This window comes from Giraffa tippelskirchi, chromosome 14, assembly GCF_054371585.1.
Source record: "Giraffa tippelskirchi isolate mGirTip1 chromosome 14, T2T-mGirTip1v1.2.pri, whole genome shotgun sequence".
In the NCBI taxonomy this organism is placed as follows: domain Eukaryota; kingdom Metazoa; phylum Chordata; class Mammalia; order Artiodactyla; family Giraffidae; genus Giraffa; species Giraffa tippelskirchi.
In genome coordinates, this window is record NC_137288.1 from 20185367 (window position 1) to 20212674 (window position 27308).

At 42.3% G+C, this 27308-nt stretch overlaps 1 protein-coding gene across 1 annotated transcript in view; it reads left to right on the top strand.

Moving 5' to 3' along the window:
- The first annotated feature begins 5059 nt into the window (after positions 1–5059).
- NETO1 (neuropilin and tolloid like 1) overlaps positions 5060–27308 on the top strand; it is a 96502-nt gene continuing 74253 nt past the window's right edge. The window contains exons 1-4 of the mRNA XM_081561971.1: positions 5060–5097; positions 7125–7178; positions 7415–7552; positions 11937–12185. Coding sequence (XP_081418097.1) covers positions 5070–5097; positions 7125–7178; positions 7415–7552; positions 11937–12185 — 469 coding nt within the window. The 5' untranslated portion in view covers positions 5060–5069. The remainder of the gene's footprint in view (positions 5098–7124; positions 7179–7414; positions 7553–11936; positions 12186–27308) is intronic.

A 27308-nucleotide genomic window follows, 5' to 3' on the forward strand; every position in this document is an offset into this window, starting at 1 on the left:
TACTGCAGATCATTTTTAAAAATTCCACTGTCTGGCAGCAATTATTTATGACCTGTTTTTCATAAACTGACATTATGACTTGTATATTGAGTTAATAAAATGGAAGAAACAGAACTTTAAAATATGTTAGGAGACTTTCAAGAGACTAATACAGAATGTATGGGAAGCACTATTGATTATAGTCATTTTTTTGGTAACACCATCCATTTTAGTCATTTAAAAAAAAAACCTTGAAGAAGATGCCAATAGTTCAGATGAATTAACAAAAGACCCCTAGTAGGCCTGGAGCTTTATTAGTTTCTATACAGAACCACACGTGTGCAGATAAATACTTTCTTCTGAATCAGAAGAGCAAGTGTCCTACACCAATTCTTTTTGTTGTTGTTGTTTAGTCACTAAGTCATGTCCAACCCATCTGGGATCCCATGGACTATAGCCCGCCAGGATCCTCTGTCCATGGGATTCTCCAGGCAAGAATACTGGGGTGGCCAGTCATTATTTCTCCAGGGGATCTTCCCGACCCACAGGTTGAACCACTGTCTTCTGCATTGGCAGGTGGACTCTTTACCACTAAGCCACCATGGAACCCCCCAATTCTTTTTAGGGTTTTAGAATTCCTTCTTATCATTCATTGTTATAGGGTGCACTCTTCAAAGGAAACCAATGACACTTTGATTGGGCTCAAAAGGCATTAATTCTGCCTTCAATCCTATAAGTAGTCTCTATTTTAATGCTAACTTTGGAGAACTGTGACAAAGTCCCCTCTTTCTAGGACAGCACATTGAACTTATCAAAGCTATCCATTTATGAGCTTTCTCTGTCAAAATAATCACATCTTGAAATCTGGCTATGTGTATGCAAAACCTTCCCTTGGAGAAGCTAAACTTTTCCCATATGCTGCTTTTTCTCAGAACGTAAAAAATCGTGGGTCCCCATCAGTGAGGTAGCATTACTCAGCAAGTGGTGGTTCGTGACTCAAAAGGGAGAAGGCAAGTTGCCAAGCAAGCAGGATGTGGTGGATGGTTAACAGGACTTGTGCATGTGTGTGTGCAGGAAAATGAATGAAATCTTCAAGGGGGAAGGTGCAGCCATAACCTGTAAGGATTCAGGGAGTGGAGCAAAAGCCTTAGCATCTGCCTGACTCTGTCTCTTGGGGAGTGAAGAGAGGACCTGAGCACCTCTCTCATGGAGCTTCTCTCCAGGTTCAGGATATGCAGGCTCAGAACATCGACTCTGAGGTTTGAGTAGAAGTACAACCCTTCTCATTGGAAAAGACCCTGATGCTGGGAACGATTGAAGGCATGAGGAGAAGGGGGCAGCAGAGGATGAGGTGGTTAGAGAGCATCACTGACTCAATGGACATGAATTTGAGTAAACTGGGAAATAGTGGAGGACAGAGCAGCCTGGTTTGCTACAGTCCATGGGGTTGCAAAGAGTTGAACATGACTGAGCAACTGAACAACAACAGTGCTTCAGCCTCAGGCACAGCCCAGGAGGCAGGGGTAGTCAGAGATCAAAGAGGCCCCTATTTATGAGAATCTGATCTCAAAGACAGACATGCTGGCCAATAGGAGACTGGAGGAATTACCACGTGGACAAAAGGTTTGGGTGCCCCTCCTCTTTGCCCTCTGGATCTCCTCTTCGAGTTTCCTGGATACCCCCTTCCCAAGCGAGGCCCACACACTGGTCTAGCAATATTTCAGTGCCCACTTCTTTAGTTAAGTTACAAAGACCCATGTCCTGGGGAAGCAAACGGAGCGTGAGGGGTGGCAAATTGTTAGACATACTTGAGTGGATGGATTTAGCAAAGACCAACTTCTTCTACCTTAAACTGCTGTTGAGAAATAGATTTCCCTTAAGAAAAATTTTAACGTTGCCACTGTTTCATTGAAGGATTTTTTCCCCCCAAAAGTCACTTTCATAAATAATATTTTTGGATGCAAGAAATAATTACCATCCAGTCTTTAACATGTCAACATTCTACTATCAACTTATACATCTTTGGCCGTTTTTAATGGTCCTCCCTTGCCCATAGACGACCTGTTTTCTTGATATCTATTCACCATCTACTAACTGGTAGTTTTCCTTGACTTCACTCCCATGCACTCAGCCCCCACCCCAACATATACACACACACGCACACACGCACACACGCACGCACACACCCCGCGCTGGCACAAGAACCGCACGCGGACCTGCTGACTATTTCCCACTTTGATCCTTTCCTTTTACGAGCAGAAACGTGGGCAGGTACACACCAGTTTTCCGAGATACTTCTCCGGCTCTCCACCCATCGGCTCACCCTGGCTCACCCTGGTTCTTCTCTCGAGCTCTCAGCTCCTGTCGCAGGCACGCCTTCTGAAGGAGATGGCTCTCTGCGGGCGAGCAGTCTCTCTCCCTCTGCGTTCTCTTGTCTCTGTCTCTAGATCTCTCTCTCTCCCTTCCCCCTTCCCTTTTCACCCAGTCTGGCGGTCTCCCTCTATTGCTCTAGCTCTCCATCCCACCCTGCCCCATCTACTCACTTTTCACCAAATGGACAGAAACACACACACACACACACACACACACACACACACACATCTATTGCTCTAGCTCTCCATCCCACCCTGCCCCATCTACTCACTTTTCACCAAATGGACAGACACACACACACACACACACACACACACACACACACACACATCTATTGCTCTAGCTCTCCATCCCACCCTGCCCCATCTACTCACTTTTCACCAAATGGACAGAAACACACACACACACACCCCTCTCTATGTCATCACTTTACCCCACCGTACCCCACCGTCGAGGACTTGCAGCTGCCCGGTATCAAGGAGCCAAAAGCTGGAAGGAAGGAGTCTTGGCGGTTGCTTCCGGGGTTGGGGGATCCTCTCTGGCCTCGGGGTCATCTCATTATACCTCATCTCAGATTACTGGCAGGAAGACCTCCACCCTCTCGCCGCTGCTTTGCTGGGAACCTGAGGGCAGGGCGGCCGCGAGCATCCCGTGTCCTCCGCGCGCGCGCACGCCCGTGGGCGGCCTGGCGCCGCAGCAGCAGGTGCCAGGAGGGGGCGGCCCGGCTGCCGGTCCGCGCTCACGGCCCTTTCCTCTCTGCCTTTTAAGGTGACCTAGTCTCGGCGGCGCAGCGCCCCTCAGCTTTCTACCTCCTCGAATTCTTGCTACGCCCGCCTCCTCCCCGCCGCCATGCCCCCCCAAGTCCCAGTCCCCGCGGTGGAGTGGGGGTTTCCGGCTGGGCGCGCTGGGGTCCGGGGCCACCGAGGCGGGGCCTGGGGGTCGACGGCCTCCGCGGGGCTCCGAGGTGCAGCCGGAGGCGGGTGGGCTCGGGCTGTGTGCGCAGAGGCCGGAGGGCGGGACGCAGCCGGGGAGGGAGGTGGGGGTACCGCAGCGTCCAGGCAGGGACGCCCCGCTCCACGCGCTCCAGCCCTCCTCGGGCCACCTCGCGTTTACGGTTTTCCATGTTCATTTATTCTCATTTTAGAAGCTGGATTTATTTTTCGGGGTTGTTTCCCCAGCAACTCTTTTTTTCCCTCCCCTCTCTGAGTTTAACGCGCTGCGCGCGCGCGCGTCTGTCCATATTGGGGTGGGATGGGAGGTGATCGGTGTTTGCCTTGGGGTTTTTAAAAAAGATCTTGGGGAAGGCGAAGGAAATGCGCTAGAAGCCGGTGCCTCTGCCCGAACGGTTTGTCTGGGGCGACCTCCGCGTCAGGCCAGGCGATAAAACGCGAAACTTTTAATGTTGCCTTCGCCTCCGGCGCGCCCCTGCCCGGTCTCCCAGCCTGAGCCCGGAGTATACGGCTAAGTCGTCACCCCCGAAGGGAGACGGGACCCGCTTCCTCTAGCCAGATGGACTGTGGGGCGCGGGGGACAGCTCGATCGCAGTTTCTAGGCGTTTTTCAAAAGTGAACATGTGAACCCGGAGAGGGATTTGCACTTGCTGGCCCTTCTTCCTCCCTCGCCTTTTTAGCCGGCACGAGGCTCCAGCTCCGGATTTGCCCGGCGCCCTCTGGCCCCCTCAGCCCGGGCTGGCGGAGTGACGGCTCCCAGCCTGGTCCTCGCCCCTCTCCCCCTCGCCCCACCCCCAGGATCGGAGCGGGTGTGATGTCCTTGCAGCCGCCGCCGCCCCATTCGGCCGCGCACCAGCCACGGGGGCGCCGGTTGAGCGGAGCTGCCCGGCTGCACGCGGGGCCGCGGGCTTCCCGTAGGGTCACGCCGCCCCGGGCTATGACTCAGGCGCCCACTTGGTAACTCTGCCATCTTCCCGCTCCCTCCCCGCCCCGTTCCCGTCCCCGCCTCCCCCCCACCCCCCCGCCACCCTGGTCTCCCCGCCACCACCCTGCAGCCCTCCTCCCAGACGCCCACCCACCCGCTCCTCTTTCCGCAAGATCGCAGAGGTGGCGCGGAGCCCGGCAAGCCGATGACGGACCCCTTCCTCCTCCAGTCTTCGATGCCTCAGCGGACGATCCCCAAGGGCTGGACCAAGGAGGGCTGCTCCGACCTGCTGCTCGTGGTGTATGAAACCGGGGACTGAGCGAGTCCCCGCCGCTGCCGCCGCCGCCGCGCGCTCCGTCGCTGCCGTCGGTCGGGACCGGCCCCCGCCTCGCCGCGCAGCGCGGCTTCAGCCCCTGCCCGGCCCCGGCTGGAGCGCCCCAGTGCTCGCCCCGCGCCCGCCGCCGCCCGCGCGCCCTCCTGCCAGCCGCGGCGGCGGCGGTGATGCAGAGGGGGCGGGAGCAGCCGCCGGCGGCGCTGATGGAGGCGCCCGGCGCCCGGGCGTGAGGCGAGCGTCACGGCCGGGATGCTGCCGGCTTCGCGGCGGTGAGAGGGCGAGCGGGCGCGAGCGCGAGCCCGGGGCGGAGGACGCGCGGACTCGGATCTTGCTGCTGTGTGGGCTCGGATCGCTGGCTTTCCCCCGCCTCTCTCCCCCGGCTCTTCATCTGTTCACGGTTTGCACCTCTAAACCCTCTCTCGACTCCGTCGTCTCCCTGACCACTGGAAGTCTTCCCGTCTCTAAATGGAATTAGTGGAGCCTGGAGCCTCTGGTGTAAGGAACAGACATGATCTATGGACGCAGTTTGTTTCACAGTGAGTACCTTTTCCCGCCGCGCCGGGCCGCCCCGGGGACCCTCCTCCCCGCCTCCCTCCCCTCGTGGCCGAGCGCTCAGGGAGAGCCTGGCCCCCGCCGCGCCCTCACCGGACCCCGCAGTCCCCGCGAGTCTGGGGCAGATGTAAACTTTCTGTATTGCAGCATCCTCGACCCGGCGTGGGGGCGGCGCGCGGCGGTGGTCCCTGGAGCTCAGAGTCGGCAGAGGAAAACAGCCTCGCCGTGCGCAGGGGCGTCTGGGGGTGGAGGGTACCGAGTGCGCCGTGGAGACGCGCGCGTGCGGCAGAGGACGGGGAGCGGGTCCCGGGGAGGTAGCACGTGGAAAGGGGGAGAGAGCGGGCTCGACAGCTCCGGGGAGGAGAAGGAACGATCCTTTCAGGGGCTTCTGGAGCCCAGCGGGCCCGTGTCGCCCCTCCGGTGGGTAGTCTGTGAGCCACCTCAACGCCACGCTCGAGGGTAGCGCTAGTGCCAGCCTCAACTCTTTCGGAGAGTGTAGACAGACCTCGAGTGTCGCTTCACGAGTGTGCGGTTCGCGTGCGGTTCAGGGGAAGGCGGGGGGTTGAAGGCAAATAGCGTCAGAAGTCATCGAGTAAAAGGCAGGATAAGAAGATCCGTGGTGGGACTCTCACAGGATAAAGGGAGGATGAGGCTGCCCGTGCCACGCAGCCAGGAGACCGGCGTTGCTGCTGTGTTCATCACAGGACACATTCCACAGTGCGGTTCCATCCGGACAGGAGAAGCAGAGTAGAAACACCAAACCAGCAGCTTGGTATTGGTGGCTGTAAACGTGTGTGTGTGTGTGTGTAAACATGGCGAGTTAAAAGTAAGACTTTTTTTTCCTACGTGAACACAGACAATAACAACCGGTGTTTTAATCTAAAAGCAGAAGACCAGGCTAGAGTACAAGTGAAATAATTGACATCCTTTCTCAAACACTAATATCAGGGCTCACATATACTTTTCCTGGAACAGTCTTCATGGATGCATTTTTAGGATCCTGTCCTGAACTTTCGTTGAGGAAATCATTGTGGATTATACCTGCCCTTATCCAAAAGCATTTTAAGTGGACTTATGATTATACGCCTAATGGAACTGAGAGCTTTTAGATAATTGACAAGAAAATAAATAATAAAAGAGAAGTACAGGAGGCAAAATCAGAAATTACGAAGACTGGATTACTTTAATACTTTTCTCAGTTTTAGACTTTGTTAAAATATTAAGTAAGTCAAGGATGTGCAAGTAAAACAGTAGCACAGTGTTTTAATGGTCTTTGTAGATTTACTGTTAAGTTTTAGATCAGAGTCTTTTTCTGATACTGAAAATCTGCCTTAATAAAATGTTTGTAGAAACAACCTTTCTCAAAATTATGAAATATTCCTGGGTAATACAAAAAATTACATCAAAGTTAAGGTTAGGAGAGACTCATTTCCTAGCCTAAGCATGCTGAGAACGGGGGTTACTTGGTAGGTCAGTTTTGTAAAAGAAACATTTTTATTATGGTGCTTAATGACTTCAGTCCACATTAGACTGTTCTTCCCTGTCCCCCTCCCCCACCTGCCATAGGATTTGGTGAGGTATTTGATTTCTAAAATGCAATAACATTGCTAATGAAATACTTTACCTTCTCATCCTTTGACCTGCTGACCCTGTGTCTTCTTTGAGAGAAGCTAGCAGGGTCGTTTACAAAGGGCAGCTGGGACATGCTCCTGAAAGCCCACTGTGATGTGACATCAGTAGGTGACCACGCTGACTCTTGGTCTCAAAGTCTGTACTTGCCTTAGGAGCTTGAGTCTCAACCATTCTTAACTGGTGTTACTTCCTGAGCTGATTCCTAAATTATTCTGATTTGTACATGTTGAATCAGTTTTTGCAAGTTCTTAGTTATTTGAGAAGGGTTGACAGTAATAATCTTCTTTGATATTATTTTATCTTTATATTGTTATGTTGTTAATAGAATTTGGTCATTTCAGTGTACATTAATCTTCCCAATTTTTCTGTTTTGTTTCAGTTGTAGCAAGTTTAATCATCCTCCATTTGTCTGGAGCAACCAAGAAAGGAACAGGTGTGTTTCTTTGGAAAAATTCAAGTGGGAGGCCTCTCCTCACTTGCATTTTTCTGTTTTCCCCATATTCTTAATATTCCAGAATATCTGAGCATTTTCTAGTGTGTATAATTGATTGGTTTTGACTAAGACAGCATTTAGAATTAATTTACTAATGGATATTGTAAGAATGTCCTCTCTATTTTTAGTTGTATAAAAAATTGGATAATGGGGCTTTAAAAAATTTTATTTTGCAGAAAAGCAAACCACCTCAGAAACACAGAAGTCTGTGCAGTGTGGAACTTGGACAAAACATGCAGAGGGAGGTATCTTCACTTCTCCAAACTATCCGAGCAAGTATCCCCCTGACCGGGAATGCATCTACATCATAGAAGGTGAGGGAGCCAGGGCCAGACCGGAGAGAACTTGGAGCCAAGTCCGATCTGGCTGTCCCTGAGCTCGGGATGGACAGTGTGCATATAGACATTACAGAGATTGCTTCTGGAGACTGTACACGTAAATATCTCTCAGTGAATCCAATAGCTGTGAAATCTGGAATCGAGCTCATTATTGAAATGATTAGTAAAGGCTGTGTTGTTGTTGTTTAGTTGTTAAGTCGTGTCTGACTCTTTGCAACCCCATGGACTATACCCCACTAGGCCCCTCTGTCCATGGGATTTCCCAGGCAAGAATACTGGAGTGGGTTGCCATTTCCTTCTGCAGGGGATCTTCCCACGTCTAGGGATCGGACCTGTGTCTCCTGCATTGGCGGGCAGGATTCTTTACCACTTAGCCACTGGGGAAGCCCACTATACACACAGACATTACAAAAATTGGTTCTGGAAACCCTACACATAAAATGTCTCTCAGTGAATCCAACAGCTATAAAATGTGGGATAGAGCTATTTTATGAAATGATTAGTAAAGATTTATAAACAGGTAAATTCTGGAAAATAAAAAGAAATCAGCAACTTAGTTTATTTTGCAGTTGATTTCATTGATGTGGAATTCTAAATTAATGGAATGGATATATGATTGGCTTAATATTATACCGAATGTGTAACAATTTTGGAAGCTCATCTTTTATTGGTTAAATAATTAGTAGAATAATCTATACTTTTGTTATCTTCTCTCTTAAATAATATGAAGCACCCAAAACATATTCATGTAGAAATAAATGTAATCATGGAGGGTGGGAGGCAGGCTCAAGAGGGAGGAGATATATGTATACCTATGGTTGATTTGCATTGTTGTAAGGCAGAACATAACATTGTAAAGCAATTATCCTCCAATTAAATTTTTTTTAAATTCATAATCATATTTTCCAAACATCAATCTGAATATCACTCTGAGCCTTAGTTTGTGCTCAAAAGTGACATTTTCATACTTTCATGCCAAAGTCAGCATTCCAAATGATAATGCTTCTCTTCATCAGTTTTTTTTTCCCAGCTTGAAGGATAAAAAGTGCTGAAAAAGGGATGCGCTTCTCTTTGAACATTTTCCATTTCCATTACCCTTGTAGACACCTCTCTATTAAGGACAATTTTTTAAAATATATGAACATTTCATCTAGTGATAGAAGTTTTCAATATTATGTGTTAGTACCTAATGGCCCCAAACTTGCAACTTCCCAAACACCTGTGCACCCCCTACCACATACACACACATACACAGAGTTACCTTACCAGAGTTAACCACAAAAGGTATTTATGCTCCCTGTTTACTTATAAGCAAGGCACATGTTAATTTGATAGGTCTTTCTTTCATGTCAAGGACGAAACTTAAAGTTGAGAACTAAAGAGAACCTCCTATCACTGTGAACCCTTCCTGAAATACTTCATACTAGCTCTTTTTTCATTCATTTCACAAAGATTTACTGAACCACTCTTATTAGTACAGTTTAGAGAGTATTGAGCAAAGTGGACACGGTACTTGCCTTATGGAACCTACAATGTGGCCTGGGGACTATGCTCTTTTCCAGTAAACAATCTAAAGTGGCTCTGAGATGAGCAGTGTTTGGAACAGGGAGAAAGACAAGGCTATAAGGAGAAAGAGATGCTTGCATTCGGTTTTAAAGACCATTCAGGACACAGTCATTCTCTATGTAAAATAGCACGTGCAGAGGTTCAGAGATATGGTGTGGTTGGTTAACCACATGTAGTATCAGAGGGCTTTTGCAGAGGGTAAGGACAGGGACAAGTGAGGAGGCTGACGTGCAGGCGGTCTCAGATAAAGGAGAATGTGGTATCCGTCTGCCACCCAGGCCAGTTTGGACTTGATCTTGTAGACAGTGGTGTGCCACTGAAATAATCTCAGGAGAGAAATAGTAAGCTGAGATTTTGATGAAGTAACTGGAAGAAAAGAACCAAAGTGGAAACTATTGTGAAAGACCAAGTAAACCACAGGGAAACCCTGAACTGCAGAAGTGACATTGATGGTAAAACGATGAAAGGTACTTGGGAAACTGAATCTTGAGGGACTGGATATAGGGACAGGAGGGTACGCCATCCTGGGACTATTCTATGGGTTTTGGCTCGGTGACGTGTTAGATGCAATTGTTATGCCAGATAAGGAATAGGGGTGGGGAAAGGGAGGGTTAAAGGGAAAGCCACATGTTCAATTTCATGTTTATGGAGATGTCTCATGAAGAAATTGCATATGTGGATATTTAGTTCGGTGGATAATCCTGGCATGAAAGTATATGTTTACAGGTGATAAATGCAGAGATTGCTATTGAGACTGTTAGTATGAGTACCTTCATCCAAAGGACATTTATAGCATTTTAACTCTTATAAAAAATACAGATGCCTGGGTCAGCCTCCAGATTTTCTCATTTAATTGGTCTCGGATGGAGCTACAAATATTATTATAATCTCCCTTCTTTGGGATGTCCATGGCATCCAGTGAATTGGTCTGGAAAGACAGGAGATAAGAAATACATAGAATAGATTTTTGTAAACTAATATGTAAGGGAGAGCAAAGTAATGAGAAAGGCAGTGTGGACTAGGAAGGAAAAGCCAGAGAGTATCTGGGTTATAAAATGAAGTCTCTAATTTTCAGGTGATTGCATGTCTCAATTCTATATACATATTGATACCCATGCATTAATTTTAAATACAAGCGTATACCGAAGGCTTTTAGTTTTAAAGCCACTCAAGTGTGATAGTCAATATATATTTAAGAACTGGTGTGGAGGGAACAGTAGTCATTTGGAACGATTGCTGATTGCATGGGAAGCAGGCTCTCCTGTGCCAGGTCTTAACTTTCAGATTTCAGGAGGGGTTGGCCTTTGGAGAAGGTCAGGTGGCTGGAGAGCACTCAAGGACTCAAGACAGCTGTTTGCTAACTAGGATAAAAGTGTGGATATTTCAACAGCTGTGATGGCTATACTGGGAGTACCCTGACTGAGTATCAGTCTAGAATGCCAGAATTTTGAACTGTTGGCCATGACAAGGCAAGAATGGAAAGGCTTCAGCAAATGCCTCCATGCAGAGGTCTACAGACCTGCTCACCTGATCTTGCTCTTCTGTGATGAGAGCTGTAAGCACATTTATAAAGATAAGCTCATTTACTGCAATTCACCCAACAAAGTTTTTTTTTTTTTTTTTGAGACACTCTCAAGGACAAGTACTGTGCTTGAGTGCTGAAGGAAGAAGGTGGTTGGTGGTGGTTTAGTCACTAAGTCAGATCCGACTCTTGTGACCCCATGGTGTGTAGTCTGCCAGGCTCCTCTGTCCATGGGGATTCTCCAGGCAAGAATACTGGAGTGGGTTGCCACTTCCTTCTCCAGGGGATCCTACCGACCTAGGAATCGAACCTGGGTCTCCTGCACTGCCGGGAGATTCTTTACCAACAGAGCTATGAGGGAAGCCGAAAGAAGAAGGCAGACAAATACAGTTTGTGTATTTAGATTTAGAGGGGAGATGCTTTCTTTGTGTGTGTATGTACTGGTTTTGTTGTTTTTGTTTTTTTAAGCAAGATTTATATAAACAGGAGTTGGATTGGAAGTATACAGGTAGTCAAGAAAGAGGGAAAACACATGAAAACTTGAAAGAGGGTGCTGTCTTAGAAAACATGGAAGCCTGGAGTGGCCTGAGCTCGGGCTGCTTGTGAGGTGGGAAGACCCTGCTGCGTGAGCTGTAGGAGACTTGGAAGAAAGCTGTATGTCCGTTGTGTTGATTGTTTCCTTATAGCTGATAGTCTCTGAATGAGTTTAAGCCTGAGAATGACAGGATCAGACTTGTGTTCTAGAAGAGTTACTCTTCATATTCCTCTATGCACATTTCGCTCTAACCAAGACATCTGATTGGTACTACTGGAATGGTTGTAGAACTAACTCCATGTGAAGCAGATCTCCAGTGGTGTTTGATTTTAAAACTAGCTTCTCTTGAAGATATGGCAGAAGTAACAGAAAGATGCCTCTCCACTCTTTAAACCTGATTTAGGAGCCTCTCACAAAAATATTGTGACTTGTTCATTGTGTTACATTGAAACACATTGAACAGACATTGAAAAGACATTGAAATGGTCTTTTTATATCAGGATAATATTTTGGGCAACCTCATCAGTTTTAAGAATCATCCCTTAGACATTCTCACAGAAATTTTATCCCTTAGGATACTAACTGAAACAAGCTTCCTTAGTGTTTCTCTGTATGTCACGGTCAAAGTTGGATACAAGTTATTATACAAGATGAAATCTTAAGTAGAATCAGAAAACTCAAACTACAAATTTAAAAAGGACCTTCTACACATAATCTTACTTTCTTCTTGTTTTTAGCTGCCCCAAGACAGTGCATTGAACTTTACTTTGATGAAAAGTACTCTATTGAACCATCTTGGGAGTGCAAATTTGATCATATTGAAGTTCGAGATGGACCTTTTGGATTTTCTCCAATAATTGGACGTTTTTGTGGACAACAAAATCCACCTGTAATAAAATCCAGTGGAAGATTTCTATGGATTAAATTTTTTGCTGATGGAGAGCTGGAATCTATGGGATTTTCAGCCCGGTACAATTTCACACCTGGTAAGTGGGGGCTTGTTTCCCCCCTGCCCCGTCGCTGTTTTCTTCCTTTGTTCTCTTTCTATCATAGTATAAGAACTTCTGTAAGACAACTTTATCATTTCCAAAGAGTTTCCCAGTTCTATTTGGAACCAAACCTACAGTGTTCTCTCTTTTCATTTTGTAAATTCTGAAAGGGAAATTATTTTTCCTTAAAATTTAGCCTACTCTAGAGGTAAAGCATAGTGACTTAGGGGTTTACATGGTCATCAGCCACACAGTTAATTAATTGGACTTCCATTGTGCTGAAACATGTAACTCAAGAGGCAGTCTGTAATAGAGAAACTAATTATACTTTGAATCCCAATAAACTTGAAAAGGCAATTGCAATACTGCAAAATGTATCCATCAAAATGATCTTTGGAGAACTTGAATAAAATATTCAGTTGTTCTGAAAATTATCATTTTTAAAGCAAATGGATCTTAGGATAAAGCCGTCTAATCCCGTTTTTAGAAATGCAAATCCCTAAGAGTTGTGATGAAAGGAAAAGTGAGCCCCCTAGCAGCCCAGTATTCATTTGCAAGGCCTGGCACACATTATCTGTTATTATATAATTATCCGTTCTATGTCAATTTTCCTTTTAAACTGTTAATATTAAAAAAGGCCTGTGATGTTGACTGGCTCACTTTATGATGAGTTATCATTTGTTAAATAAAAATTGTTATCACATTTTTAAACTGTGTGAACATCAGGCTGCAGCAATTTGAGATTTGATGAGGTCATTTTTTTTTAATGGAAAGATGACTCAAATTACATACAGCACATTATTTACTTATAATTACATATTTTTTAAAGTTTGTGTGTATCGTTTTACTCAGGTTGTAACAGGCAGTAAATTAAATTGGTGTGTACATAGGCTTTGTTCAAATTTCAATCTCACGTTACAGAGGTAACGTCAGAGCGGAGCTGTGATGCTCCATTCAAACACTAAAGTATTTTAAATAATTAATATGAGATTAATGATGACTTTTATTACGATACTATAGACTAATAATATAATAATTAAAATAAGTGAGATATTAACTCTAGCATATGTGTTAGCCTTAAACATTACTAGATTGTGGTTTTTATTATTGGATTGTTGGATTGTTAACAGAAGTCATGGATATTTCGTATGTGGCAATCAAACTCGATGTGTTCTGAAAACGTATAAACGTTGTGATTACTTAATGAGTGCTAGAGTTTTTAATGGAAATACATATTTTCTTCTTAACCACTAATTTGGAGTATAACCGGAACCTAAAGACAATGGCATATGTTATGACCTAGGCTTTCATAAGTTCCATTTTCCTCCTGAGATTGGTAATCATGGAAACAATGTGAGGATATAAAATTGTAGTCTCATTAGAAATGTAGAGTCAGCTTCATCAACTTAAGCAATGTGATCCACGTTTCTGGCTCTATTTGAGATGCATAAATGGTGACGCTCAATCTGCTGTCCTTGGTTTTCAAAATCTTCCTGGTTCTCGAGTGCTGTTCTTTGCTCCTTGTTTCTTTAGAGCCATGCTACTTCATCTGCAGAAGATTTTATTACCAAGAGCAGCTGAATCAGAAGGGAACGTAGGGAGGTGATTCATGAAATGAAGAATACGCTAAGGATAGACTTAAGCTTCTCTAGTCACTTGGACAAACTAAAGTCTACCAGGAAGCCTACACCTGGCATCTGAGGGAAATGTAGGACTATAAAGAGATGCGTAAAAATCCCATGTCTGCGGAAGTTGACATTCCACGGCCCGAGGCCGCTGTCTGAGTGGCACCATAATCCACAACTCATTCTGTAAAGAGACAATATTGAGGAGGCCACTTAGTTGATGAAGGAGGCAGAGATTAGTGATAATTTGTCTGTGGACAGAGGAGCCTGGCGGGCTACAGTCCATGGGGTTGCAAAGAGTCAGCCATGACTGAGCGACCACAGAGACACACAGCATATAGAGAAGAGGGAGTCGGCAGAGGCTTCACTGGACTCTGGGCTTTATTTTTATTTGGTAGTGTGCTTCCAGTGGTGATTTGTGGAAGTTGAGCTGAGTTCTTCAAGTTCACTTTATCATTTAAACTATAAAGCAGTGCTGACATTCCAAGGGCCCCCAAGTGGGATGCCCACTGGAAGGGGATCTTTCCCACTGGCCTCCTCACGGCTGTGAGGAACACTGGTTTTAGAAGCAGATTAGGCTTCCAGTTCTGACTTTCTTATTCTTGCTTGCTATAAATTTTAGACATGATACTTAATGTTCCATGCCTCAATATTTTTATTTGTAAAATAAAAATAGAAATAATCTTGATTACCTCAAAAGATTTGTTGGAAGATTGTTTGATTACTTACCAGTGCATATTTATGGATTTTTCACTTCCTATAAGATCTCAACTATTGATAGCTCTTATTTTATTAATTTGATCCTGTGTTCTTTAGAAGTAAAGGAGGCTTGGCATAGTTTATTGGGAGAGCAAGTGTCCCACATTGTTTTTAAATTACAACTGCTCTTTCCCTGACTTTTGGGGGTGGATGTGCAAAACTAATACCTTCCTGATGCCACTTTTCCTTTGTAGGTTTGTTTAAGTGGGTCTGAGTCTCCACAGGAGGGCCATAGTTATTTCTCATAGCAGTCATAAAATACTTTAGAGCAGAAATAGCACTGAGAAGACCAGGTGGTCTTTATTATTTTTGAAAATCTATCACAATCTGGAATCTGGATCTTAATTTATAGTTTTAGAAACTTGAGGTGGACACATGAGAATTTACTCACTCTTAGTAATGAATCCCATTAACCAAGCTAAAAAGACTGAATATACGCATATACATGTAAATATCTATACACATGCATATATGCACACATATAAAAACATACATACATTTTCAGATAAGAGTTCTTGGACTCACACAGCCCAATGTTTCTTGTAAGCAACCATGCATGGACATCCAGATTATAATCAGATGATTATACAGTGAGTGTGAAATCCAAACATTGAAGCTTAACTTTGTAACTTGCATCCAGCTAAGGTACATGATGATTCATCTCTATAACATGGGTCATTTTTTCCCAGTGATGATTTCAGTTTAAGACTTTTTGTTGTTGTTCAGTCACTAAGTCGTGTCCAGCTCTTTGCAACCCCATGGACCGTAGCACACCAGGCTCCTCTGTCTCCACCGTCTCCCAAAGTTTGCTCAGAATCATGTCCATTGAGTTGGTGATGCCATCCAACCATCTCAACCTCTGTTGCCTCCTTCTCCTCCTGCCCTAAATCTTTCCCAGCGTCAAGGTTTTTCCAATAAATCGGCTCTCTGCATCAAGTGGCCGAGGTATTGGAGCTTCAGCTTCAGCATCAGTCCTTCCAATGGATATCCAGGGTTGATTTCCTTTAGGACTGGCTGGTTTGATCTCCTTGCAGTCCAAGGGACTCCTAAGAGTCTTCTCTAGCACCACAATTTGAAAGCATCAGTTCTTTGGCGCTCAGCCTCCTTTATTGTCCAACTCTCACATCTGCATGTGACTATAGGTTTCAAACTGCCATGGGTCATTTCCTCTGTCCAGTCTTGAGCTGTGGTCTTGCCTAACCAGGACACTAATTTGTGTCAACTCTTATCTCAAAACTTGTTTTTGGCTCTTAATATCTGAGTGTCTTTGACTTTCATTCCTAGTCGCCTTTAAACATAGCCCTTTAATCCCTGGCTCCTGTGTTCCTGGGAGCTACTTGTGACCTGGTGGTAGATAGTGGTGGATGGAGGTCATGTGTGGACTTGGAGGGTGAGAAGCAGAGCCAGAGAAGATGCCACCGATTCACTCTTAACAGGGATTTCCCATCTTCTGACACATTCTGATGACTCTGCAGATTTTATTTTATGGACTGTGACTATTTTTGGATGCTGTACCTTTACACAGTGCAATGATGAATCACCTAGGGTTACAGTTTAGCGTACACGAGAAGGATTGTGAGACTGAGCGACAGTCAGAGAAAACTCAGCTAGTCAAACTCTGAGGTCTGCAGAAATGAAGGACAGGATGGAGGTCTGAAAAAAAGGGCTGAGGACCCCAGAGCCCTGGAGGGAGGTTCCGGGATGATCCCTCTTGGGAAAACCTCTCTTCTTCCAGTGTAAACACAGTTGTGTTGTGACGTACACTTTCCCGCTCCTGAGACAAGAAATGAATTCAGAGTTACTGAGAATGTTACAAGTTACATGATGGAAAATTTGATAACTCACAGATAATTGAACAAGAAAACATAAAAGTGTTCATTGCAATAGACTGACATTATTTTCTCATCTTAATAATGTTTTCTTATCTTAATAACATTTATTGAAAAATATTTTCTCATATGAGAAAATATTTTATAATAAAATTACTTTAATAATACTGGAATAATATTCACCAAACTCGTAACGATAATTATCTTAGATGACGTTAGGAGTAGGGCGGTTCAGAAGGAATTGAAGAAACCAAGATAGAGATATAGTGAAAACTTATCAGCATTATCGGTTGTTTTTTAATTTTTGAAAAGGATAATATATTATTTTTGATATCACTTACATAAATAAAATTTAAGATGAATCAAAAAGAGAACATACCTTGACATGAAGCAAGGTATGTTCTCTTTTTGATGTCAATGTATGGCAAAGCAAATAAAAAAAAAATATATATATATATATATATATATACAGAATCAAAAAAAAAAAAGAGAGAACATACCATAGTTGGTCATTTTAAGATGAATTTTATTCAAATTTAACATGTATTTTTAAATGAAAATGAATTTTTAGAAGAGTGGATACCACTTCTCCACAATCCACATTTTTTTTTTTTACTTAAACAGAAAATGCCTTTTAAGTAGAGAATGACTCCCCCTGCAGCCAGCTGCCCTAGGCCTCAATTTTCTTTGCCACTTGAAAATATAAACTAAAGAGAAAATATATAACTGTATGTGCTGTACCACCAGTTCAGAGGCATTATCAGGGACTCCGTGTGATATTAAGAAAGAAGAACATCCCAGATCTTCTACTCTTGGAGAATGTAACCCTTTCAATTCTTTAGGAACAAATATCTCTTCTTCTTGTTGTTTAGTCTCTAAGTGGAGTCCAAATCTTTTGCGACCTCATGGACTGTGGCTGGCCAGGCTCCTCTGTTCATGGAATTCTCTGGGCAAGAATACTGGAGTAGGAAGTCAATCCCTTCTCCAGGGGATCTTCCCATCCCAGAGATCAAACCCCATCTTCTGGATTCTTTACCAGCTGAGCCACTGGGGAAGCCCAATTAGTCTTGTGCTTTTCCTTCCTAATGGGGAGACTTTCTTCTCTTTCAGTTCAGTTCAGTCACTCAGTCGTGTCCAACTCTTTGCAGCCACATGGACTGCAGCATGACAGGCTTCCCTGACCATCACCAACTCCTGGAGCTTGCTCAAACTCATGTTTATTGAGTCAGTGAGGCCATCCACCCATCTCATCTTCTGTCGTCCCCTTCTCCTCCTGCCTTCAATCTTTCCCAGCATCAGGGTCTTTTCCAATGAGTCAGTTCTTCGCATCAGGTGGCCAAAGTATTGGAGCTTCAGCTTCACCATCAGTCCTTCCAGTGAATATTTATGACTGAGCTCCTTTAGGATTGACTGGTTTTATCTTCTTGTTGTCCAAGGGACTCCCAAGAGTCTTCTCCAACACCACAGTTCAAAAGCATCAATTCTTCACCACTTAGCCTTCATTATGGTTCAACTCTCACATCCATACATGACTACTGGAAAAACCATAGCTTTGACTAGGTGGACTTTTGTCGGTAATGTCTCTGCTTTTTAACATGCTGTCTAGGTTGGTCATAGCTTTTCTTCCAAGGAGCAAGTGTCTTAATTTCATGGCTGCAATCACCACCTGCAGTGATTTTGGAGCCCAAGAACATAAAGTCTGTCACTGTTTCCACTGTTTTCCTATCTATTTACCATGAAGTGATGGGACCGGATGCCATTATCTTCCTTTTATGGAGGTTGAGTTTTAAGCCAGATTTTTATTCTCATCTTTACAGACATAGAAATTCCCTAGTGGCTCAGACGGTAAAGCATCTGCTTGCAATGTGGGAGACCTGGGTTTGATCCCTGGGTTGGGAAGATCCTCTGGAGAAGGAAATGGCTACCCACTCCAGTACTCTTGCCTGGAAAATTCCATGGACAGAGGAGCCTGGTAGGCTATACAGTCCATGGGATTGCAGAGTCGGACACGACTGAGCAAATTCACGTCACGCTGTTACAGGCATAGAATGTAATGTTTTTAGAATCTTCCTCTTTTGATGAACTTGTATGTATGATGAACTGTGAACTTGTATGTATCACAGTTACACACATCCTATCGGAGAAGTTTAATTTAAGGATTATGCCTCAAAGTATCAAATAAGTGAGGTCAAAGTTAGGTGTTGTCATGGGATGAGTGGCATTGTCGACTTATTGAAATTATCAAGATACTTTGTAGTTAAATAACATGTTTCATCTGAGCAGCACAAAGTGTTTTAGGAACATTCTGCATAATTCCTAGACTCCTTGGAAAACTCCATACTGATTGACTCCAAAGGCAATGGAATGGATACACTGCAGTGCAGTGATTTAAATTGAATGTTTAAAAAAGATTTCTGTGCATATTAAATTATATATATTAATTAGGTAAAATACTGTCATAGACTCAATGTTACTTTAATTATCCATTGCAGTGCTTTTTCTATCTGAAATGTATGAGTATTAAATCATGTTGAAAATTCCTAATTTTTCTTGTCTAGATAATCAGTTTAGATATATGCTTTGGTGGTAAGAAAGAAAAGCTCTATCTCATCTATCAGTACCAGTTTTTCAGTAACTAAACTTTAATTTGCATTTTATACTAAAAGATGAAAGAATAAAAGAGTGTACAGGTTGATGTTAAAACAAGGACAAGGGCTTTATCTAATTATTTTTTTCATCTAGAAGTAAAGATTGAACAAGTTTACGTCAGATAGCATTATGTTGTCTTTCTATTATCTTTACACTGTAGGCTCCCAGTATTCTAATTTCAACCCCAACAAATGCTGTCAAACGGAAAATGTATGAAACGAAATTACATTTCTTCTCAAGGCTTTTATTTTTCAAGAAATGAAACTGAAAACTTGGGAGTCACAGTAGGGACATGTAATAATTACCAAAGATATTCATGTAAGGGCTGTTTTCTCCATGCCTCAACTCTCATCCCCCAAGCCTGTGATTTGGTTGATCTGATGTGTATAAAAGAGGGCTCAAGGGGAATGTTGAGGAATAAGTAAAGAGAGAGAGAGAGGGAGAGAGGCTGTTTGGTCTAGGTGGGTGTTCAGGAGAGAAGTTGAGAGTGGGAGAGAATTTCCAGGATTAGCTCCCATCTGTACAGAGAATATTGAAAGCTGTAGCAGAAGAGAAGAAAGATTTTTAAAGAAGTTTCCTGTACAGACAGAATACCTTTCCTCATCTTGCTCTTTCCTGGAAAGGTAGAGAAAAGTGTTTAGGTGTTTTTGTTTTGTTTTTCAATGGTTGTGGTACATTTGAGACTGGTCCATGTGGAGTCTCAGGTATATTTCCATTGTAGGCATGCATTTTCTTTAGATCTGAAAAAGACCTTGAAGTTCATCTCATTCAGCCTTTCTGTTTTAAAGATAAAGAAACCAATGATCTAGAAAAAAGGTGTTACCCAGGTTCATGAGCTCTGTGTAGAAGTTAAGTGACTGCTTGTTTATCAGTTATATAACCACTGTGCTGATACACCTTTCACAAAGGTAGAGATCATGACTTTAATTACATCACCTATTGAAAGTGCTTTCAGTTTAGTTATATTAAGAAATTTAATTAAGGGATAAAACTATATCACCCACATTTCGCCATTACTGGTTATGGATTTTAAAATTCACCTTTCCCATGTTGCCTGAAATGCCTTTCAGTTGACAGTGATGAAAAAGGCAATGATTTATCTTCCTTCCCTCTACCTCTGTTATAAACATCTGCCTTTTCAGCCCCAGCCCCCCAGCCGGAAGTGTGTGATTCATTTCCTGTTCTTCTCAAATGTCTCCTGTTATTGACCTGGTCAGTTAGTTGTGTGTAACGTGCTCTCATGACTTGGAATCTGTGACTGATGTGCTGAATACTCAAGGAAAAACCTTGAATTTCTTTCTCTTGCAATGATTCCTTCTTCCTAACACATGTGTCTCTGACTTTTTTCAGAGACCAGTTGCTTCCAGTCATCCACAGCTTCCCTCTCCCCAGGGCTACTGTGCACAGCTGTGATGCTCAGGACACTAGGCTGAGGGAAGGAGAGCTGATTCTGTTCACATTCAGGTGCCCTGGAGCAGACCCATATCCGGAAATGGGTGCTGTTTATTAATTTCCACAAAGGCGTCTTATGGACTAGCTAGGATCATGCATTGATCAACCACAACATCACCTCTGAACCCATCACCTCTGGACCCAGTCACACCTTTGGATATCCCAGCATCCAAAGACCACCACCCACCCTCCACTAAAATTGTCCTAAAGAGAAATGGTATCATTTGAGTCAGAGAAACATTCAAGAAGTACAGTAAAAGAACAAAAATGCTTTATCTCCATTTTGCTTTCTTATGTTTTTTTCTAAGTGTCCATAGTTATCAGACTTTTTGGTAAAATCTCCTAGCAAATGCTAACATTTAACTTATAGCATATTCAAGAAGTATGCTTTTCAAATTATAGTATCCTATATCTATATGTTTTGACTAGGAAAACATTATAGTCTAAGTTTTTTTTTTAATTTCCACAACAATTTGCACACAGTTTGAGACTTATTATTATTTATGTGCAAAATCAATCAAATAATTATCAGGAAAACACCCACACTATTATTTTTTTGACCAAAAATGTTTTTCTATTTTATAATTTGTCTTCCATTATAGCTATCTAAGTATAGCTCATGTAACTAAAAGTGAACTCAAAGAATGACTTAATCTCCTCTTGTAATTGCCACTTACACTTATTCAACAAATATTTATTGATTTACTATGCTAATACTGTAAAAATACAGTGTGTAAAACATCCTGTCTTCCCTACAATGAGTCCATATGTTATGAGAAGTGTAAGATATTGTGTAGTAGAGTGATGCCCTTCCCCCTTCAAAAAGTTGATACTCTATTTCTATATGTATGTATGTATGTATGTACCTCTCTCTATATATCATTTGATTTTGTGTGAATGCCATCTTTATACATAAATATGGCAGCAACTCCAACAAAATAGCAAGTTGCTATCCTTTCCAGAGATGTGCATGGGATGGTGGTATTTTTGTTTGCGGCAATAATAGCTATTTGTAGAACCTGGCACTCTTTAAGCCTCTGCCTCTTCATGGCATATCTCCCTGATGCCTTTGCTTCAAAAGAGCTATGCTGTCTGTTGGTGCTTGCTCACTTGGCCAGCTTCCCACCATTCCACAGCTATGCTGACTTGCTTGAAATTCTGCTTCAGTACATCCTGATGGCATTTTCCCTCTCCAACTCATTTCAGACACCTCATTTCACCCAGAGACCACAAGGATTACAGAGTGATTATGATACAGAAGGACTGTTCACAATCAGCAAGCCATGTGCCATAGAAGAACTAAACTTGACTTTTAAGCAGAAGGACATATTAGTCGTACATATGTCACTTCTATTCTGTTGTCTATTGATCATAACTCAAATGAGAAGACTGTTCTATTCCCTTGGAACTTTCCTTCTGAAATTTGCACTTCAAAGCCCCAAGGAATTTCTCTAAGTGATTCAAAGAGAAATGAGATACAGAGATCCATATTACCTTAAAACATTCCCAGACTCTATTATGCTTGCTGGTGCAGTCTGAAAGTGTACTACCTTTAGTAGATTTGGCGGGCAAACAAAGTCGTATTTGTAGACTGGTCACTGGCGGTGCTGATGAGCTAGGAAAGCAGAGATGAGGGTTGTCATGGCAATGATAGGTGAAGTCTGACATAGAGGGTTTCCACAGCATGAAAATGAGTCAGGTTTGCAGAGATGTGCTGTGGTAGATAATTGGTTAACTGGTGAGAAAATTATTCTTGGGTTTTTTGCATGTGCATATTACTTTCCTTTAATAAGTATTTTCAAATAATATTTACAATTTTATTATTTTATTTCAATCTTCAAATAATACTTGGGATAAATAAGGTTTATCTCAAATTTAAATTCAAAGAAAATTATCATCAAAAAGTAATGCAACCATGCTTATGTTTTGTTGACCACTGTTTTATCATTTGTACCATTTCTTCTGTCCATTTCATGCATTATCCCCTTGGCTCTTGCTCTTGCTTCTGCTTCCCCATTCCTTCTTTCACTTACCTGAGTGGTGGCCACATACCTCTTTCCTTGACAGCTGTAGGCAGTGTGTCTTCCACTGGCTTCTACTAACACCTTACTGCCTTCTGCTCACAGGTTGCTGGGTCCTAGGCTCTTCATTATGCCTCCTCATTTTACCAGGCCCATTTTTTGGTCTGATCCCACATTTTCTAGAAAAAAATTCAGATATTGTGTCCCTCTTGTTTATGAGCCTAGATATAGGAAAAATGTAGTGATTCTATGAATAAATACGGTGTTTAGTTTCCTGTTCAAATGTCAGTTGCTGGCATGTATGTTCTTTGGACTATACTTTTCATGTCTAGCTTGAGTTGTGTATCAGTTTTTTCTCCATTAACAACTTACATGTTCCATTCTAGATCATAAAGTAATCCACAGTAAAGCCCAGCTTTTTGTTAACTTAAGGCAGATTGCTTCTAAGGATTGATTTGTTGTGTTTTCTCTTTATCTGTGGATGACATGTTCTTTTATGCCTAAAAGGTACCTTTGTTTTAGAAAAGTTCCTCAGTAGTTTCAAGCTGTTTTCAGTGTAACATCTCTGTCCTCATCAGGAAAAAATAAGTGAGGCCGTAACTTATAGTACATATTTAAGTGAAAAGAGTTGTTTAGGTGTTTCCTTTGAAATGTGCAGGGGAATGCTCAGTTCCTTTCAGAGGATATCGACACTATGCTAGGTCTTTGTTACAGTCTACCTGTATGAGTCTTCAGTTTTTTATTTCTGCATAAACCTATTTTTCTCAGTTTCATGGTTTTCTAATAATTTCATATTATATGCATATGTACATATACATGTAAGTGTGGTCAAATACGGGCCATAGGGCTAGACTGTCCAAGTTTTGACTTAGAGTTTCCTCATGAGACCAGTACTTGACCCATTATCGTTATGGATTTTGCTACTAACTATATAGCCAAAATATGAACATATTTTGTTGTATGTGATGTGATATTCCCTGAGGTCACACCTAAACCTCTGGTTATTTCTTAGAGTCATTCAACAACACTAGAAGAGTTTTGACCCATAGTTGGTCCAAACTGTGCAGTAAACGCTGAGATGTGAACATGACTGAGATGCAGAATCTCCTCTTGAGGAACTGAGGGTGTGTTTGAGGACATGAATATTTATACCTAATATAGTGAGTGCCATGGCAAGTGCACAGAGCGCTGGCCCCTAAAGGGTAAGTGGGGGCATCCCCTGATGACAAGAGGCGTGTCGCTCGGTGACATTTCCATGCACACCCCTCCCTGCATCCTCAGGATGGACCCTGTGTCCTGCCGGGCTCACCCAGCCAGCTCCATGATGCCCTAGTGACGTGTATTACAAAAAACTTTCTTTCTCTCCACTGATACCAGACTTCTCAAAAGGAAGGAACTTTGGTTTATATCTTTAAGTTTCTAGAGCCTCTTCAGTGTTTGGCATTAGCTGATACTTACTAAAATTTACATGAATGAACACCTCAATGAGTTAAAAAAGAAATGAATGGAGTTAAGTATCCAAAGAAGGTAGAAAGAGTGAGATAGTAGGCATGGAAAAGTTGGTAAAAGGTATAGCAGGAAGTCAAGACCATTTGGCATTTGGGAGCTTTAGTTGCAGCATGTGGGATCTAGTTCCCTGACTAGGGATTGAACTTGGGCTCCCTGCTTTGGGAGCATGGTGTCTTAGTCATTGGACCACCAAGGAAGTTCCAGTCAAGACCATTTGGAAAGCAGATTTGTGACTTTGAAAAAAGTTGAGATGAGACTGATTCAGATAAATAATGTTTCATAATCGTGGTAATGATATATAATTTTAGGAGGAGTGGGAAATAGACTAGTATTTTAAATTGAATCACAATATTTGAGACATTTATTGTAGTCCTGCCTGTGATTTATTAGAATGTGGAGGATGGATTGAGTAGAGAAAGAATAGAAATACAGGAAATAAAGATAAACAATTAAAATCATGCAGGTAAGAAATTGTAAGAGCCAAGATGAGCGTAGTGTGTGCGGCAATGTACTGAAAGAACAAATTTGACATCAGTAAGATTTAGAGACACATTAGATGTGCGTGTCGAGAAAGAGGAGTAGAAATGACTGAAGTTTCCATCCTTAATGATTTGGTGACTATGTCATAACTTATGTTGGAGAATAAAAGAATGGCAAGTGCTATGTTTGTTTTTAACATTGTCAAAAGGGAAGTGCCAGTGTGATAGCTCTGGGGGCACATTTCAAGCCTGTTAGCAGTTCAGCGCTGAAGCAGGAAGAGCAGCTAGGGAAGGTGAAGCACTGAGCGAATTAGAGGGCTGAGCACAACTAATTATGACATCCACAAATTAGAATAGAACATTGTATAAGTTGGAGCCAATACTCTTGTCTGAGTAAATTGGAACACAAAGTTGTATATTTCGGAATTTTACATTTTGTTTGGTCTTGCCTTCTTCTTTATGGACAATATTAGCTGGTAATCAGTTGGCATCAATTTTTATTTGAGTGTAGGTGAACTTTAGGGGCTTTCCAGGTGGCTCAGTGGTAAATAATCCACTTGCCAATGCAGGAGACGCAGGAGACATGAATTTGACCCTTGTGTCAGGAAGATCCTCTGGAGGAGGAAATATCAACCCACTTCAGTATTCTTGCCTGAAAAATTCCATGAACAGAGGAGCCTGGCTGGCTACAGTCTATGGGGTTGCAAAGAGTCAGACATGACTGAGCACGCACGCCAGGACATAGTCCCATGTTTGGAGGGTTCTAATGATTAGGGGCTTTTTCATGAGTTATGGAGAGAACTACTTCCATGAGACAGGTTACAAAAGATGAGCTTCCCTGGGATGGTTTTGAAAGGTTCAAGGGTAGACATGAGCTATACTGCATATTAAATGACAGATCATTTACTAATATTTTCGTTTTCTTTCTGTATGGCTTTGCTATACTTCCTTTTAGTAATGATATCATTTATTTATACTTACTTTTGAATATATAATATCTCAATTATCAGGATCGGAGAAGGCATTGGCACCCCACTCCAGTACTCTTGCCTGGAGAATCCCAGGGACGGGGGAGCCTGGTGGGCTGCTGTCTGTGGGGTCGCACAGAGTCAGACACGACTGAAGCCACTTAGCAGCAGCAGCAGCAGCAGCAATTATCAGGATAATTTCAGGTGTCTTTCAAGATTTGAAGAAACACATTTGGTCTAATTTAATGAAGAGGTCAGGGGTGGGAGGGAGGAAAGAAGAGTTCCTTTTCTCTGTTCATTATTTTCCTGTAATTCAGACAATATTTACTTTACTACTTTATCTATTGCTTGATTGTCTCTTTTGAATTTAGGCTGATTGCTGTTGCAAGCTGTAACATTGTAAAAGAGCAATGATATTCACTATTGGCTACAATGTAGATGGTAGGGATAAGAAAGGGGAAGTTAGTTTGGAAAATATTCTGATACGCATATCCTACATATTTATAAAAAGCTGCTTTCTAATCAAAAGTATTTGGATTTATTAGATAAAATATCTCCTTCTCAAATATCTCCATGTTATTGTCCAGCAGAACAATATGTGATAAATGTAGTCATTCAAAATTAATTTAAATGAAATAATGGTATGATTAGGCAGTGATTCTTGCCTTCCACTGTCTGGTTATAAGACATTCATCTTAATAAAGCTAAAGAATTGTTGAGTTCTTATTCTATGCCAGAGGTTGTTCTAAGCACATTGCGTACACTATCTCATTTGATTTTTATGGCCCACCTGTGAGGTATTGTGTCATTGCCATTCTCGTTTTAAATTCTTGAAAAAACAAATATTTAAAATTTTGCATATTGTGCTTAAGGTCATCTCCCTACCAAAGCTGAGATTTGAACATAAGAAATGTATATATTTAGGTATTATGTCCTGCTGTTAACAAACATCTGTTTTCTTCAGGGCTAAACTCAAAAACACTGACTTTTTTCACCCTTTGTGATTTTATTGTAGAGCATTGAGATGTTTTCATTCATCCTAGAGTTTATCCTTTCTGTATATTTTGCCGTGTTTTAGATAACAACAAATTTTGTCTCTATGTCATAATTAAGCAAATAAATAAGTAAATTCCCCTGGATTTTTAAAACCTTAATTACAATAAATTACTTTTAATATTGGTTGGAGAATGATCCTATAAGCCAGTCTCTACTGATGAGAAATATTACCTGATGAGGAATTTCATTCACCCCAGCCACGAAAATCTGCATTTTATTTTTTAAGTATTTTAATTAATTATTCATTTACTTTAAAATGTTTACTATTAACTCTTTTGGCTGTGCTGGGTCTTAGTTGTGGTATGTGGGATCTAGTTCTCTGACCAGGGATTGAAACCAGGACCCCTGCATTGAAAGTCCAGAGTCAGAGCCACTGGACCGCCAGGTAGTCCCGAGGGAGAATGTTTGGATGACGTGCAACTATTGGATTTTGAGGAGTTGAAATACCAGAAAGTGAGTCTTAGTGATCATAAGAAGAAATTTCTTAGAAATTAAAGAGCTATAGAATCCTCTCAAGCTTTCATTCACTGACAGGGAAAGAAATTTCTACAGGAGTCAAAGGTTATAGTTGGAAGTAAAATAAAGTAGGATTATTCCTTTGAACTCCATAGGAATCAACCTAGTAAATCCTAGTAAACAAATCTATTAAAACTATTTTCCTATATTAGAAAGAAAAAACAAAAACTTAGAAATGTTTAAAAACTTACCCAGCCTCACCCAGTTTACAAGTTATAGTAGAAAAATTAAAATCCCTTGAAGTCTGACCCTAACTC